The sequence below is a fragment of the Neomonachus schauinslandi genome, chromosome 9, assembly GCF_002201575.2.
Source record: "Neomonachus schauinslandi chromosome 9, ASM220157v2, whole genome shotgun sequence".
In the NCBI taxonomy this organism is placed as follows: Eukaryota; Metazoa; Chordata; class Mammalia; order Carnivora; family Phocidae; genus Neomonachus; species Neomonachus schauinslandi.
The window spans coordinates 138950639-138969016 of NC_058411.1; the positions used below are offsets into that span (position 1 = coordinate 138950639).

At 49.9% G+C, this 18378-nt stretch overlaps 1 protein-coding gene across 1 annotated transcript; it reads left to right on the forward strand.

Annotated features, from left to right (window-relative positions):
• Nucleotides 1-327: 327 nt before the first annotated feature.
• Nucleotides 328-17392, forward strand: ZSCAN2 (zinc finger and SCAN domain containing 2). The gene is made up of 2 exons (XM_021680451.1): nucleotides 328-730; nucleotides 15951-17392. The coding sequence occupies exons 1-2, from the start codon at nucleotides 328-330 to the stop codon at nucleotides 17390-17392; spliced, it is 1845 nt and encodes a 614-aa protein (XP_021536126.1).
• Nucleotides 17393-18378: the final 986 nt, after the last annotated feature.

Consider the following 18378-nt stretch of genomic DNA (forward strand, 5'->3'; position numbering starts at 1 on the left):
TCTGTATTTTTTGGTGCTTGTGATTCTTCATAACTTCTTTTGCCACAGAGAGAGGTTTTCAGGAGTAAGCCATTTTTCCTTTAAGAGGGACAGGAAACTTGTGTTGATTTGCGGATGTAAGACTCACTTGGTGGCCTGACCTGGGCTGCTGTGAGTTAGGTCATTGTAAGACTTATTGTATCTACTTATTGATTGTGGTTCTCTTTCTCATTTCCCAGCCAGACTACTTGTTGGAATTTGAGGAGGGAGGTGTCTTCTCCGTGAGCCTGGCTCTAGAAGACTGAGGTTCAAGGCTAGAAGCCTGAGGCGATTGCCCCGGGAAGGTGGATGATGGCTGCAGAGCTGCCGAGAGTAACCACCCCCCTGAGCCCCTTGGTCCAGGTGCCTCAAGAGGAAGACGAACAGGAGGAGGTCACTACCATGATCCTGGAGGACGACTCTTGGGTGCAGGAAGCTGTATTGCAGGAGGATGGCCCCGAGTCGGAGCCCTTTCCCCAGAGTGCTGGCAAGGGTAGCCCCCACGGGGAGGCCGCTGGAGGGCCACAGGGTGCACTTGGCCGCCTCCGAGAGCTCTGTCGGCGCTGGCTGAGGCCGGAAGTGCACACCAAGGAACAGATGCTGACCGTGCTACCAAGGGAAATTCAAGCCTGGCTGCAAGAGCATCGTCCTGAAAGCAGCGAGGAGGCCGTGGCCCTGGTGGAGGACTTGACCCAGACCCTTCGGGACGGCGGTAAGATGTTGGACCTCGTGGGGAGAGGGTGGGGAGCATTCCCCACTGTGGAGGAGTGTGGTGTTTGTGGAAGAGGAGAGGGTGGTATCCAGGATGGAGGTGGGGACAGCCTGTCCTCCTGCTGCTGCTGCAGGCAACCAGGACATGCTCACCCTTTTTATTAATTAATTAATTAATTAATTTATTTTTAAAGATTTTATTTATTTATTTGACAGAGAGATAGTGAGAGCAGGAACACAAGCAGGGGGGAGTGGGAGAGGGAGAAGCAGGCCCCCCAGCCAAGCAGGGAGCCCGACCCGGGGCTCGATCCCAGGACCCTGAGATAATGACCTGAGCCAAAGGCAGACGCCTAACGACTGAGCCACCCAGGCGCCCCATGCTCACCCTTTTTAATGCCCTGTGTACAGTGGTAGTTCCAGAATCTCAGGATAGGAGAGGCTTACAGGACTATTCTTGGAGCTATATTTGTATAATAAGCACAGTGTTTACTTCTGTGTTTATTCCGAGTGGTTGGGAAGCTGATGGAGGTTATAGGGAGGGGGACTGAAGACAGTATAAACCACCCCTTGGCACCTTCCCTTGGTTGTGCAATAAACATCCAAATATCTGAAGTCTAGCAATTAGAAAAACCAGATAATCCTATTTTTAAAAAGTGATTATTCTTATGAAACCAAGACCAGCTAATAACTAGGAACTTGCGATGGTATAAAGTCATCCTAAGCTCTTGAAAGAGTCATTTCAAACCTGAGCTCTTTGCCACGGTTACCATCCTTGTCTCCCGTGTTACTGATACATTCTGGGATCCAGGCATGCCACTTAACTACTCCGTCTCCATTCTGGTCTTCAGTTGTAGACTGGGCTCCCTTGATTACCAGATGTTTCCTTCACATCTGCCCGTGTCCCTGGGGCCGCTTCAGGACCCATGGATGATGACTGCCTTGGCACTGATGAGAGCTGCCGAGGTTCAGAGAAAGGAGGGGAGAGGACCGGAGAGGTCAGAGAGGGTGCAGAGCTTAAGCCGGAAGCTGTAGGCTGGAGTGGAGTTTGCAAAAGTGCAGGGCAGCGGGGAGGGTTTGGCAGCTGCGAAGAAAGTGAGGTGTGGCACGAAGCTCCCTGGTTCAGGTCACAGTAAGGGAGGCTGGCTGGTTGGAGTAGAGAGTGTGTTTTTAGGAAGTGGTAGGATGTGGAGTTTGGGGGAATGGGGGGGGCTTGGACTGAATGTCGCTGGCCTTGGCAGGTTCTTGAACTAGAGCCCAAGGGGCATGGGAGGAAGTGGAATTTGGCAACAGGATGTAGGTCTGATTCGAGTAGGGAGAGGCCAGTGGCCAGAGTGCAGCCAGGAAGCCGCCTAGACATCAGGCTGCTGGCATAGTGGTCCGGCCGAGGAGGGGTCAGCAGAGAAGGGGAGGACACTGGGCACAGGTAAGAAGAACTGATAGTAACACTAGCTAGCGTTTGCAGATCCCTTTCTGGTCCAGGCCTCATGCCTAGCATTCGCTGGGCAAAACTGACGGACACTTCACTGTCTTGGGAGATCAGTGACGTTATTATCACCAGAGAAGTTAAGTGACTCCCTGAAGGTCACCCAGCTAGTATGAGGCCGAACCAGGATTTAAACCCATGGGTCCGAGGACACGGCCCATGTCCTTAAGCATTGTATCACATCCGTGGTACAAAGTGATAGTTCCCAGTGGGGTGTTGCAGGCGGGGACTAAGACAAAGGTGGCCAACTCAGAGGCATCCAGTCTGGAGGATTCAGAAGCCTGGGAAGAGGAAGAGAGGAAAGGAGGTGGTTTGGGAGCAGAGGCTATGACCAAGCTCAGGGACTTGGGAGGTAGAGGAGTCAAGCTGTGTGTGACGTTGAGGGCCTCCTGTGAGCCCAGCCCTGCCCTGGGCTCCTCACATGTCCGGCTCACTAGCAGTCCTGGGAGGTGGGTGGGACTGTCATTTTACAGATGAGGAAATGGAAATTCAGCAAGGTCACGCCCTTCCTCAAGGTCACACACTAGATGGTAAGTGGCGGAGCCGGGGCTCAAACTCCAGTCTGTTTGCTTCCACATGTGTTTGGTAGGTTTCATTTGAAGCAAAGTACCCAGTTTTCTCTGGCCCTGAAAAATAACTTTCAACTTTACTCTTCCTATTAAAAAGAAAACAAATCTCTCATCCTGTCCTAAAAACTTAATTTACTTGCCTCCTGATGAATGTGACAAGTTTGTAATGAACTTTAGGATCTTAGTCAAGATACTGTGGAGAGGCCAGAGGGGTTGAGGGCTGAGGAGTGACCTCTGGGGTTGTTGTTTATTTTTATTTCTTTTTAAGATTTATTTCCGAGAGAGAGAGAGCAAGCATGAGTCAGGGGAGAGGTAGAGAGAAAGAATCTCCAGCAGACTCCCCACTGAGCATGGAGCCCGACATGGGGCTCGATTCCACGACCCTGAGATCATGACCTGAGCTGAAACCAAGAGTCAGACACTTAACTGACTGAGCCACCCAGGCGCCCCTGGGGTTGTTGTTTCGTTGGGGAAGTCTCGAAGCGGAGGGTCAGGTCTGAGCAGGTGCCTCTGAGGTGGAGACAGGCACCCACCGTGACAGCCCTCCCCACCGGCTGGCTGTGGGGGCTTTGTGCCTTTTATTACTCCCAGAACGTCTACGATGGGTTCGTCAGTCCTCTGACTTCTACCCTTGAGATCGGCTTTGCTTAACAAAGTCTGCTGACCTTCCCCGTGATTACTCAGAGGAACCTGTGCACTTATTTTCATCCCCTCAAACATTTGTTCAACGTAAACCACTTGACCTCTTTTTTGTTCATCCAGCTCGGGACCTATGGACACACTTACCCAGCACCGGACACTTCAATCCCTGTTTGGACAGTGGTTATTTAATATTTGACTAGCAGGCACCTCTGGGTACTCACATTTAAAGGTTCTTATAATTCCCATGAAGATGGGACCTGTGCTACTGGTTTAAGTGGTAAAGCTCATCTCTCCCTGTGAGTGTGTACCAAGGACGTTTTCATCCCCACACGCGGTCTGCGTTCAGGCTCTTGCTGTTTCTGCCCAGAACTCTCACAGCGGCCCAGCCTCTTCTCCCTCCAGGGCCCCTGCTCCGCTCCTGCCTGAGCGCTCAGGTGCTCTCCTGCTTAGAAGGCTTCGTGAGTTCCCCAGCATCTCCAAATCAAGCATGAGCTCCTTATTCTGCTCGGAACCAGGGCCTTGTGTGATGACAGGCCAGAGCTGCCCCACAGCTGCCCATGGTCCTCCTGCCATCGCCCCCGCTCCTTTCAGACCAGATCTTGCTGTTCCTTGAATGAAGCCTGTGCTTTCTAGCATGAGTCTGTGCTCCTGAATTTTGAGTTGGAATGGCTTTGTCCCATCCCTGTCTGATAAAATCCCGGGTATCCTTTGAGTGTACACCCTTGGAGACCCACTCCAGACAGCCGTCCTTACTTCTGATCCATCTTCCCCTGTCCCCAGTTGCAGCCACCTGGGAGCACCTCTGATTCCCTCCTCCAGAAGCCATCTGCCCCAGAGCTTTTGGATTCTCCTTGTCCTTTAGCATTTGATTATGGTCCATTTTGTTTTCTACTTATATGAATAGTTGTCTTATTTCTTCTAGGAACCTTTAAAATCCCAGAAGGCATGGAACCTGTTTTCTTCTTTCTCTTTTTTTTTTCTTTCCTTCCTTTCTTTTCCTCTCTCACAGTACTGCGCACAGTGCCCCCCACACAGTGGGAACTCAGTAAGTATTGCTGGCATGAATACATGAATCCTTCCTGCCCATCGGCAGGTGTTAAGAGGCTCCCTTGCTGGCCCGGTCCATGAAGGAGGTGGACAGATAGCTTCTTCATTCCAGGCTTCTCTGCTTTTCCTTGAGAAAACCATGCTAAGCTTTTGTCTTAAAACAAAATGGGGTCAAGGCCACATTTGGCAGAACATAGCCGGGACATGCCCAAGTCTGGAAAGAGGGGAGAGGTGAGGCTGCAGACCTGGAGGGGTGCTCAGGCCAGTAGGCAGCCCGGGGAAGCTCAGTCCAGCGAAAGAACACTTAACTCTTAGTCTCTGGTGTTTTCGTTCTTGGAGGCGCCATATGAATCCTTTGTTCAGCAAACCCAGTGAATACTATCATGTTTATGCTATTAATAAAGATATTTTTAAGTTTATTTTATTTTTTTAGTAATCTCTATCCACAACACGGGGCTTGAACTCACAACCCCGAGATCGAGAATCAGTCACATGGTCTTCCGACTGAACCAGCCTGGCGCCCCAAAGATATTTTTACACAAAGAGAACATGTTTCTGAGGATGGAGGTTTGTGCTATTCCCATTTCTCAAATCCCAAAGGCTCAAGGACATCCTCCCTGTCCGGCCTGAGTATAAACTAGAAGGTGGCCTTTTTGACCTGACATTATCCATCCAAAGTGCAGGAATCGTGCGGGAGACCTATAGCATTTATTTGCATGGGACAAGCTTTGACTTTGGAAACCTCAGGTACAGTGAATCCACACCCCCAGGGAGGACATTTGCCTTAAAGTCTTTTGTGCCGGGGAGCTGGCCGTGGATGTGAACATCAATGAATATAGGATGGAGAAAATGAACCGGTGAATGGCTAGAATTGCAAGCCTCAGGAGGGTGTCGCTGGTCCTCTGGAGCTCATCTCCCCAGTGATGAGGATCTTCTGTTGAAATGAGATTGGCCCCTGGTTGGCCTGGCAGCTGTGCTTTCAGCCTGTGTGTCACAGACCCGCTGAAAGACCATTTATGAAAAGCGTGGTTCTCTCTATGACTGGTTAGAAAGTCCCAACATGAAACCCAGAACACTTCCTTTTCTTCTTTTTTTCTCATGATTTGGTTTATGACAACCCAGATTGTCCAGGGTAGTCCTGAATATGAAATACTTGTCCTTGCAAATCATCAGAATGTCTCAGAGTTCAATAGTGGGTGGCCAAGCCATACCTCTCAGACTATCTGTAAGGGGCCTGGGGCCTGGGGCCAGAAATCATTTCTCAAATTGTATGGCCCAGTTTTTGGTTCAGAAACTATAGTCACTGCAGAGTTGGAGGCAGCTTGAGCCCGGACTGTTGGCTGACTGCTCTACCAGGGTTCACGCACCTTTCTGTAAGAGGTGAGCCGGAAGATAGCGCTAGAGCCTGCAAACCAATGGACTCATGCCACGGTGGCCTTCCCCAGCCCCCCCCACACCAGTGTCGATGCAATATCAGGGTAAAGGGGAAATGCTCCTCTCCCGACACAGATTTTATCTCACAGAAGCTCCACCACCCAAAAAAGAAACTGCTGATGTCAGGGGGGAGCAAAAGGGAAATTTTGGGGCTCAAAATGGATGAATCCTGATATGTAAATCCTCTGACCATCAGCGCAGTGTGTGGTCCCTGCGCCCGCAGCATCAGCATCATCTGCAAATGTGTTAGAAATGAACTTCCTGGGCCCCACCCCAGACCTACTGAACCAGAAACTTTGGGGGTGGGGCCCAGTACCCTGTGGTTTAACGAGTCCTCCAAGTGATCCTCATTCAGTCGCCAGTAAGCGAGCCACTGTGCCAGACCTCTGGTTCTCAAGCTTGGCCACACATCAGAATCACTTGGGGTCCCACTCCCAGGGATTCTGATTTTCTGATTTCATTGGCATGGGGTACGGCCCAGGCAGGGAAGTTTTGAAAGCTCCCAGGTGGCCCTAAGCTGCAGCAAAGTGTCAAAACCACTGCTTAGAGCCTTGTTACTCAAAGTGTGGTCCGTGGACCAGGTCCTGGTGTCACCTGGAGCTTGTTAGAAAGGCACACTCAGTCTCACCCCAACCCATGTGAAGCAGAATCTGCATTCAACAAAACCTCCAGGTGATCCGTCTGCACTTTGAAGAGTGAGAAGCACTGCTCTAGTCTAGGGAGGAGTGGAGATTGTCCACTTCAAACCTGCTCTCGTCCACCATCTGAGCCCCAGAGTCAAGCTGACCTCTCTAGGCCTCTGAACGTCACCTGGCTCTGGGTGAGCACGGGCAACAGGTTACCTAGTCTGAGTTTGCTGCCCCAGCAAAATGCTCCCTTCATGCCAACAACGAGCAAACGCTTTCATTTTTCATAACAAGACAGGGAATGGAGAATGTTGGAGGGTTGGAAAGGGGTTTGTCTTTTTAAAGCTACGATTCTCAGTTTCAAAACAAAAGTCACCTTTAAGTCACTGAAATATTTGCAGCGTAGACCATACAGAGCCCTGAGAGGGATGTAAACGTTCTAACTGTCAGATGTCTGGCAGTCATTCATTGAAACAACGGAGCTCCCTGCCGTTGTTACCAGTGGTTAATCTCCTAGGCAGCCAGAGTGCAGGGGGAGCGGTGCTCCAGCGGGCTCCTGCCGGGCTTGCCGGGGCAGCCCTCCGATGGGGAGAGCCCGGCTCAGGAGGAGGCCGTGTGAGAATCACGCCTGCGCTTTAGACCACCGGCTCTGGCCGTGGCGTTGAGACACAGTGGTGTGTCACAACCCGGTGGGCCGTCACCAGAATTTGGAGCCTAATCCATACTGAAGCGCCAAAGTGTGTGGCTGTTTAGTTCATTTTTCTACAACAATTACAGCAAATTCAGGTTTGTCTCCCTACTGATACCAATTTTCCTCACACTCGTCGTGATAGGCTTTCCAGTGTGAGAGGAAGAGGAGGTGTCTGGCCGGGCAGTGGGGGTGTGTCTAGAGCCTGTGTCCGGGAGGGGGAAATCCAACCGCTCCTTTAGCCTCAGCCTCGACTGTGGCTTCTGCTTACTAACCACAGAGGAAGGAAGAGGGCCTAAAGCAGTCCAACAACCGGTTCAGTGAATGGCGTTTGGACAGTGGTCTCACCATTTTGAAAAAACTAACATTCGATCCTTACTTCTTAACTTACACAGAAATAGATCTCTGCCTCACAAGTGACACAAAAATAAATTTCAGATGGATTATAGATCTCGACTCTAAAAGACCTGGAATAACATGTAGGAGAATATTTTTATAATCTCGTGGTGAAGGACTTCTTAAGCAAGACAGCAATCTTCAAAGCTGGCTTGGACTCAGGAAAACAGAAAAGTCCTTTGTATAAAAAAGGTACCATGAACAAAGTTAAAAGACAGTACACCAACCGGAAGGGAATATTTGCAACAAAGTCTGCGGTACAGCAGATAAGAGTCAAAAACCCTTGATCTGGGGGCGCCTGGGTGGCTCAGCCGGTGAAGCGCCTGGCTCTTGGCTTCGGCTCAGGTCCTGATCTCTAGGTCCTGGGATGGAGTGCCCGGTGTCAGGCTCCCTGCTTACCTGGGAGTCTGCTTCCCCTCCCCACCCTCCCTCTGCCCCGCCCCCCACTTGCACACTCTCTCTTTCTCTCTAAAATAAGTAAATCTTTTTTTTTTTTTAAAAAGATTTTATTTATTTATTTGACAGAGAGAGAGAGGGAGCACAAGCAGGGCAGGTGAGAGCGGGAGAAGCAGACTCCCCGCTGAGCAGGGAGCTTGATGCGGGGCTCGATCCCAGGACCCTGGGATCATGACCTGAGCCGAAGGCAGACGCTTAACGACTGAGCCACCCAGGCGCCCCTTGTTTTTTTTTTTTTAAGATTTTATTTATTTATTTGAGAGAGTGAGGTTGAGCATAAAGGGAGAGTGAGAGTGAGAAGCCAACTCCCTGCTGAGCAGGGAGCCCTATGTGGGGCTCATTCCCAGGACCCTGGGATCATGACCCGAGGCGAAGGCAGATGCTTAACTGACTGAGCCACCCAGGTGCCCCTAAATAAGTAAATCTTAAACAACAAAACAACAAAAAAACCTTGATCTGTAAGAGCTTCTGTAATCCCTGAGAAAAGTCAGTGCAGTGGAATGAAAAATAAAAGATATGAATGGGCAATTTAGAAATGAAGAAAAGTATATTATAACTTTATGAAACCATATGTTCCAGCTTAATGATTGATCAGGGAAGTACTCATTCATTCTTTTGCCTACTGGCCCATCAGAAATTTAATAAGAATGTTTCTGAGAATTCTCTGCCTTTATGAGCATTTATTAAATCTTCTAAAACTAATTTCAGAATTAGTAGGTAGCATCACCTGTTTTAAATTTGATAGAGTACCTACAATTATGAGCCATATATTCTCTTTTGAGTGTGATAAGATTTACATAACATAAAACTTATCATTTTAACCATTTTTTTCATTTTAATCATTATGTGTACAGTTCATGGACATTAAATATATTCGGACTATTGTACAACCATCACCACCATCCATCTTCAGCACTGTTTTCTTTCCTCAAACTAAAACTCTGTGCCCAGTAAACAGCTCCGCACTCCTCCCTCCCTTCCCCATAGCCCCTGGCACCCACCATTCTAATTCCTATCACTGTGATAAATTTGACTACTCTTGGTACCTCATATAGAGGAATCGTACAATATTTATCCTTTTGTGGCTGGCTTATTCTTTCACTTAGCATAATGTCCTCAAGGTTCCTCCACGTTGAAGCATAGGTCAGAATTTCATTCCTTTTTAAGGCTGAATAATATTCCATTCATTCGTTGATAGACCTTTGGGTTTTCAACATTTGGTTATTACAAGTAATGCAGGAACATGGATGTACAAATACCTGTTTGAGTCCCTGCTTTCAGTTCTTTTGGATGTAGACCCAGATGTGGAATTATTAGATCATATGGTAATTCTATGTTTAATTTTTTGAGGAGCCACCATACTGTTTTCCACAGTGGCTGCACCATTTTGCATTCCTACCAGCAGTGCATAAGGGGAGAATCCTGTATGTATATTTTAAGATTTATTCATTTATTTTGAGAGAGAGAGAGCACATCAAGAGTGGGGAGGGTCAGAGGGAGAGCCAGAATCTCAAGCAGACTCCACACTGAGTGTGGAGCCCAAGTGGGGCTTGATCCCAAGACCCTGAGATCATGACCTGAGCCAAAGCCAAGAGTCAGACATCCAACCAACTGAGCCATCCAGGCACCCCAAGAATCATATACTCTTTTAAATCTATATCAGGGATGCATTTTTTTTTTTTAAGATTTACTTAGAGAGAGAGAGAGCAGGAGGGACAGAGGGAGAGAGGATGTCAAGCAGACTCTATGCTGAGCATGGAGCTCAACGTAGTCTTGCTTGTTTGTCCGGTAAAGGAGGGTACGGCTGCTCCTTAAGCCGCTGTCGGGGCAGGGGGGTCACTGGGTCTGGATTCTTCTCTGCAGTGAGGTGGTAGAAGATAGTCAACACAAATTATCACATTGAAAGGCTTTCCGATTATAAGAGAATTCTTATATTTTTGTCTAATGTTGGATACTGTTTTTGTTTACATTTAAATCTTTGATCACTTTGGGATTTTTCCCAGTATAGGATCCAACCTCAGATTTTTTCCATTTGGCCTCGCCAGTCGGTCCGGCATCATTTATTGAATGTCAATTGAATGTTGAGCCTTTTCTCTCTGGATTTGAGAGGCTGCCCTTGTCAGACGTTCCAGTCCTAGCGTCGTTAGATTCTTGTTTCTGTTCCGCTCATCTGTTTATCCATGTGCCACCTGTGTTCAGTTCCGAATTCACATGTCTACTGAGTCTGTTTCTAGAGTGTGTGTGTGGTTTCCCTGGTCTGCTGTCTGTTAATGTTTTCATTCTTGAGATCTTGTAGCATGTTTGAACATCTGACAAAGATAGTCCCTCTCCTCCCCACCCCCAGTCTCAGTCAGTAATCCTGTCTTAACGTTTTAAGTTTCTTTTGTCTATTTGGTTTTGTTTTTTTAGTTGTCTCTACACCCAACATGGGGTGCAAACTCATGACCCCGAGGTCAAGAGTCGCATGCTCCACCACCTGAGTCAGCCAGGAGCTCCTTAAGGTTGATTTTTGCACTGGTAAAGACACTTGCGTACACTTCGGGTGCATGATTTGCCAATTTTAAATGATACGCTTTGAACTCCCAGGTTAGGGGGGTAATCCAGATGAGGCAATCAATGAACATATCCTCTGTCCTGCCTTCTCTCAACCCCAGTTTTGGCCGGAGTGTCATTTCTACGTTGCTGGGTAACCTCTACATTCTCTTCTCATTGTAATGGCCACAGTCGTTGGAGACTTGGTTCTGAAGTCTGCTGTATCCGGCGCTCATCCCCAGCCCATTTGCTCAGAGTTCCCTTGATCTCTTGGTTGACCAAAGCTCACCTCCTAGTAGTTTCCCCAAGAGGGGCTCATAGGAACCATATTCTGCGAATTCGTGCGTATTCAAAGCTGTTTGCCTGCCAATGTGATACTTGAAGGACGGTTTTGTTGAACACAAAATCCTGGGCATCCCCTTTCTTTCCTTGTGTGCCTCGTGTCTGCAGGCATGAATGTCACCGTAGAGAAGTCTGAGCCCAGGTGGTTCTCTTACCCCACTTGAGTGATGCGAGCCTTTTGCTTGCTGTCCTGTCTCATCGCTAGCCACTGTGGGTTAGTCTTCCTAACACAGTGCACCTTCCCAGGGTCGTTGGAGCTTTCTACCTTCAGCGTTTCTTCTGTTCCTTGGGTCTGGTTCCCCTGTTTGAGAACTCCAGTTATGTGTGTGTGGACTCTCATTTTGTCTAACTTCTCTTTCCATCCTTCTTGTTAATCCCTTTGTCCTCCTCATTCCTCTTCCTTTCACAGCTCTTCTCATTTTGGCCCCTCTTTTCCCTTTCTCCTTGCCAGTGTGCCTGTTCTCCTTTGCACTCCTCCTCCTGCGCTCGGGTCTCTGGATTTCCTCTGCCTTCCCACGTCCTGCCACCTCCCACTTCATCTCTTCCTGCTGTCTCACTGTTTCTTCCAATTTCTACCATGTGGTCTTCCTTCCTGGAGGCGGTTGCTTCGTCTAACTTTTTTTTCTCCTTTTTTTTTAGAGAAAGAGAGTGCACACAGGGAGGAGGGGGGCAGAGGGAGGAGAGAATCCTCAAGCAGACTCCTGACTGAGTTGGGAGCCTGAGGCAGGGCTCGATCTCACAACCCTGAGATCATGACCCGAGCTGCAGCCAAAAGTCAGGGGCTTAACTGACTGAGCCACACAGGAGACCCTCGTTTATTTATTTTTTTAATGCATGAAAAATGTCACTTTCTCAGTCATAATTGCCATGATTAATGTGTGAGGGTCAAAGGCTCTCTCCTTTCTGCTCTACAGAAACTGAAAGCTTCCTGCGTATAGAGGTCATCTGGGTGATTCTGGTTGTAGCTTCACCTCCTGCGCTTCTCTGAACCAAAGAAGCCAGCCCTGCTCACCCCAAATGCACTGTTGCTCTTGAGGGGGAGTCCTTACCTTTAGGAAGTGATTTTCTGCCTGAGCTTTTTTTAATATCCTTTTTTTTTTTTTAATTAAGTAAGCTCCATGCCCAGTGTGGAGCCCAGTGGGGGGGCTTGAACGTATGACCCTGAGATCAAGATGAGCTAAGATCAAGAGTCGGATGCTCAACTGACTGAGCCACCCAGGAGCCCCCTCTGCCTGAGCTTTTTGAGATCAGCTGCCCCCCCAGTTCCTTCCCCAGCCACACATACACACACACACACACGCACACCGCTTTCCATGCTTGTTCACTTCCTGCCTCATTGGCTTCTGCCCTGTCTCTGCTGTTTTTGGAAGCCCTTATATGTATTTTGGTGTCTGCAAATTAATCTTCCTCCTAATCTCACTGCAAATGGAGTTTGAGTTTTTGTTGGGTTTTCCCTGTTGCTTTTGAGCTCATTCCAGAACATACCAACCAGTTCTTCTGATTTTAAGGCAGTGGAAAACCTTATCAGCTAATGTCCCTGTTCAGAAGAGAACAATTACTAAAGTCTTTTTTTTTTTTTAAAGATTTTATTGATTTATTTGACAGAGAGACGCACAGCGAGAGAGGGAACACAAGCAGGGGGAGTGGGAGAGGGAGAAGCAGGCTTCCCGTGGAGCAGGGAGCCCGATGCGGGGCTCGATCCCAGGACCCTGGGATCATGACCTGAGCCGAAGGCAGACGCTTAACGACTGAGCCACCCAGGCGCCCCACTAAAGTCATTTTTTTTTTAAAGATTTTATTTATTTATTTGAGAGAGAGAGAGAGCATGAGGGGGGGAGGGTCAGAGGGAGAAGCAGACTCCCCGCCGAGCAGGGAGCCCGATGTGGGACTCGATCCCGGGAGTCCAGGATCACGACCCGAGCCGAAGGCAGTCGCCCAACCAACCGAGCCACCCAGGCGCCCTATTTTTTTTTTTTTAAAGATTTTATTTATTTATTTGACAGAGAGAATGAGAGAGAGAGCACATGAGAGGGGGGAGGGTCAGAGGGAGAAGCAGACTCCCTGCCGAGCAGGGAGCCCGATGCGGGACTCGATCCCGGGACTCCAGGATCATGACCTGAGCCGAAGGCAGTCGTTTAACCGACTGAGCCACCCAGGCGCCCAAGGCGCCCTATTTTTAAAAAACAATTTATTTATTTGAGAGAGAGAGAGGAGCAAGCGGGGGGAGGGGCAGAGGGAGAGAAAGAGAGAAACTTAAGCAGACTCCCCACTGAGCACAGAGCCCGATGATGACGTGGAACTCCATCTCACAACTCTTGAGATCAGACCTGAGCCAAAACCAAGAGTCAGACGCTCAACTGACAGAGCCACCCAGGTGCCCCTACTAAAGTCATTTATTTATTAAAGATTTTATTTATTTAATTGACAGAGAGAGACAGCATGTGAGGGGGAATACAAGTAGGGGGAGTGGGAGAGAGAGAAGCAGGCTTCTATCTGAGCAGGGAGCCCAATGCGGGGCTCGATCCCAGGACCCCCAGGATCATGACCTGAGCCAAAGGCAGTCGCTTAACCAACTGAGCCACCCAGGCGCCCCTAAAGTCATTTTTTAAAAAATGTTTTTGGTAGCATTCGCTTGCAGAAAATAAGTCAGGGCCTCTGCCTGGAGGACCCTGTAGAAGAGTGGTGAGAGCAGACCTCTGTGCTAGAAACTTGCAAAACCCTGTTGCAGGAAGTTGCAGAAGTGCAGAGCTCCTGGTCCTGGCTGTGTGGGCGCATGCGCTGTGCCCCTCAGGCCCGTATCTGTCCCCTGGACGCCAGGAGCCACAGAGCACCAGCAGCATATGTGCTAGTGAGCATGAAGTAGAATCACAAGCCTACTTGTACATTTAAATACAATCCCTGGGCGCCTGGGTGGCTCAGATGGTTAAGCATCTGCCTTCGGCTCAGGTCATGATCCCAGGGTCCTGGGATCGAGTCCCGCATCGGGCTCCCTGCTCCTTGGGAGCCTGCTTCTCCCTCTGCTTTTCTCTCTCTCTCTCTCTGTCTCTCATGAATAAATAAATAAAATCTTTAAAAATAAATAAACAAATACAATCCTCTGTGGACTGACAGCATAACTAGAACCAGGTTCTGCCTGAGGGCGTGTGCACCTATGGAAATTCACCTTCACCTACAGAAACTAATAATCACTGAATCGACCATCTAACTTTAAATAAACTATTTCTTAGCTTCGGTAGTGGGAGTGTCACTAGGACCCTGTGTAATTATTTAACTAATTGTCTTCCTTGTTCTGGATGGATCTGCTTTCTCTGGAGGTCTGACGTTAGGTGTTAGGAATAATCAGGCTGTCATCCTGATCGGTAAATCGTTGATTTATTTCTGTACACCCTACAGAATTCCAAAAAAGAATTGAAGACAACTTACAGAAGCAGAGCATAAGGGTGCTCGCTTTGGCAACACATATACTAAAACTGGAACAATACAGGGAAGATTAGCCAAAGAAGGAAGGAGGCAGAGAGGAAGGAAGGAAGGGGGCACAAGGAAATTATAGCAAAAAAGGAAATAATGGGAGGGAAAAATGAAAGAACACAGGTTGTGGGCTGTACAAGCATCCAGTATTCTCCCTCTGAGCGTTTGGCTCCAAGCTTCCAAGCAGGCAAGGTGGGGGGGTGGGGGCGGGGAGCCACAACCAGAGCCATGAGGCAGACACACATCAGTTACTCAGAACAGCGGTGCTCTTGGGAATTTCGGTTAGAGGAAAAGTTCCTTCTCGTTTATCAAGAGGACATTGTGTGGCATAAACAGTGTCACCAACAACTTCCTGGCAGTGTTAACGTTCCTGACGGCCATTAATTTCGATGACACTTCTCAGACTGTTTGACTGTCGGCCAGAGCTATTAAATCAACACACAGCTCGGTTCTTTGGGGATCAAAACAGTGAGATCCAGGCTCACGGCTCTCCTGCTCAATCCTGGGATAGATTTCAGAGTCTGTCAGTGAAGGAAGGGGATGCATATGTTGTCGGTAATCTGCCCTCCTGATTTCTTTCTTCTTCTTCTTCTTTTTTTTTTAAAGATTCTATTTATTTATGTGAGAGAGAGAGCGCAAGAAAGCACAAGCGGGGGGAGGGACAGAGGGCCAGGCAGAGGGAGAAGCGGACTCCCTGCTGAGCAGGGAGCCCAGTGAGGGACTCAGTCCCAGGACCCTGGGATCATGATCCTAGCTGAACGCAGATGCTTAACCGACTGAGCCACCCAGGTGCCCACTCCTAATTTCTTTCACCCGAATGTTTGGTTAAGTGTTGGGCAGCAGAGTTTAACAAGTTTCTGGATGGTAGATATTTTGTATTACCGATGGGAGGTCCATCTGTAAGCTCCTACTGCAGACACATTTTAGGGCTCTTCTAACCACCCGCTTATTTCCAGTCATCTGTATAGACACCTAGAGTTCTTGTTGCAGGGGCCCCGTCACCTTGTCTGTGTCTTACTTTCTTACTATAATCTAATAAGATTATAAATACAGGATATAGTGTAATGTACGAGATTATTACATAAACTCTTTTTGAAGGGAGATGAAGCTTTAGGGAAATTTCTGTGGTACCATTGAAAAACCCATTCACTCATTCTCCAAATTTAATTGAGCACCTGTTACGCATCCAGCACCATGGTGAGTATTGGGGGTCATTGTGTACCCTGTTTCTTTCTGTTGATCAGGATTTTCAGATTCCCACCTGACTTCATTTCCCAGTGGAGAAACAGGTACGGACCTAGAACCCAAATCTTTAAGACTTAGAAATTCTCGGTGATCACCACGTGGGCATGAGGTCTGACAGCTAGATAATCACGAAGAAGGAAATCAACCTGGTTTTTAAAAGTTTTGAGGATCCTTTAGCCTCGTTATTTTCATAAGAAGTTTAATTTTTTAAATATTTCACTTGGGTTTCCTTTCCTTCTCTCATCATTATAGGAAACGGAGTATAAATCGTATGTCTTTCTTCACTGTTTCAGATTTCGAGATCCAGAGCGACAATGGGGAGAACTCTAATCAGGATCTATTTGAGGATGTCGAATCACATGAGATGTTCTCAGAAATGCCCGAAGGGGAAGGCATTCCGCAGTCCGACTGGGAAAGTGACTCTGAGAGAGACTGTGGCTCCAGGGGGCCCCAGGGGAACGCCCCGCGTGGGGACCACAGGGAGGTGCCCTCCCAGGGTAGGGAAGTGGGGCAGCTCATCGGCCTTCAGGGCACCTACCTGGGTGAGAAGCCCTACGAGTGTACCCAGTGTGGGAAAACCTTCAGCCGGAAATCCCACCTCATCACCCACGAGCGGACCCACACGGGAGAGAAGTACTACAAATGCAACGAATGCGGGAAAAGCTTTAGCGATGGTTCCAACTTCAGCAGACACCAAACCACCCACACGGGAGAGAAACCTTACAAATGCCGAGACTGTGGGAAGAGCTTTAGCCGGAGCGCAAACCTCATCACCCACCAGAGGATCCACACGGGAGAAAAGCCCTTCCAGTGCGCCGAGTGCGGCAAGAGCTTCAGCAGGAGCCCCAATCTCATTGCCCACCAGCGAACCCACACGGGCGAGAAGCCCTACTCGTGCCCCGAGTGTGGGAAGAGCTTCGGCAACCGGTCCAGCCTTAACACGCACCAGGGCATCCACACGGGCGAGAAGCCGTACGAGTGCAAGGAGTGCGGGGAGAGCTTCAGCTACAACTCCAACCTGATCCGCCACCAGCGCATCCACACGGGCGAGAAGCCCTACCGGTGTGCCGAGTGCGGGCAGAGGTTCAGCCAGAGCTCGGCGCTCATCACGCACCGGCGCACGCACACGGGCGAGAAGCCCTACCAGTGCGCCGAGTGCGGCAAAAGCTTCAGCCGCAGCTCCAACCTGGCCACGCATCGCCGCACGCACCTGCTGGAGAAGCCCTACAAGTGCGGCGAGTGTGGCCGGAGCTTCAGCCAGAGCTCCAGCCTCATCGCGCACCAGGGCGCGCACACGGGCGAGAAGCCCTACGAGTGCCTGACGTGCGGCGAGAGCTTCAGCTGGAGCTCCAACCTCCTCAAGCACCAGCGAGTGCACACGGGCGAGAAGCCGCACAAGTGCGCCGAGTGCGGCAAGGCCTTCGGCCAGCGCTCGCAGCTCGCCGCGCACCGGCGCACGCACACGGGCGAGAAGCCCTACCAGTGCCTCCTGTGCGGCAAGAGCTTCAGCCGCGGCTCCATCCTCGTCATGCACCAGCGCGCGCACCTGGGCGACAAGCCCTACCGCTGCCCCGAGTGCGGCAAGGGCTTCAGCTGGAACTCGGTGCTTATCGTCCACCAGCGCATCCACACTGGGGAGAGGCCCTACAAGTGCCCCGAGTGCGGCAAGGGCTTCAGCAACAGCTCCAACTTTATCACCCACCAGAGAACGCACGCCAAAGACAAAGCGGACTGAGCCGGCCGCGCGCTGGTGGCCCGCGGGCCCACGGTGACGCCCCTTCCGGAGGGGGGGTGTCTTTGGGGACTCGGGCCCGAACCTCACCCGCTGCCGTCCCGGTGAGCAGACTCACGCCCCCCGGAACGGGGCGGGGGGCGGGGGACGGAAGGTCGCAGAGTTGGGTCTCTTTCCGTTTCATTGCATGACACGCCATGGCCTTCCGCTCTCCTGGTCCTCCGGGCCTCCGTTTCCTCTTTGGTAGCACAGGGGGAGTGTTTCTCGTGGGGGACGGAAGACCGCGGGGCCCACAGCCCGGGCGAGGCCTCAGAAATACTGGAAAGCGACAGGTGCGGGCTGGTGGTTCTGCTGCCCCTTGGTCGGGTTAAGGTGCCTTCTCCCGGAGCTGCTGGTGTGCCAGGGTGTCAGGTCAGAAGCCGCCCTCCCTGGCCTTGTGTCCTGGGCTTTGATTTCAGGTCAAGGGGGATGGGCTTTTCCAACTCTGAGTCATCCACAGGAAGGTAAAGCCCTTTTCTATCTGTGGAAGGTGTCAGGGACTCCGAGACCCAAGGGAGTGTGGCCTGGAACCACTGTCCCCAGAGCCTTTCCGTTGATAAGAGTTGAACAGGGCCCACCAGGGAGGGTAGAAACTGAGGATATGGACACGTCTGCTTGTGTCTTTACTTACCCTCCTGTGGTAAGTCGGCTGCCAGGGGAATGCACTCGTTTTTGTGGGGTTTTGTTTTTTGAGTGGGAAATCGGGGACCCCAGCCGCCTACCCCTGGTGGATGGTGGGTTGTCTCTTCGAGGGTGAAAGAGCCCTGCACCCTTCAGGGTGGGCTTGTGTCTTCACCCCCACAGATACTAGCCCCTAAATCATCTCTCTATGCACTTGTCATTCCCCTGTTCTTCTCGTTTTTATTTTATAGGTGCAGGGCTAGAGTTCTGTCTGGTAGCTTTTGTATACGTTCATATTTTTAAGGAAGTGTTGATTTTGAGGACACATC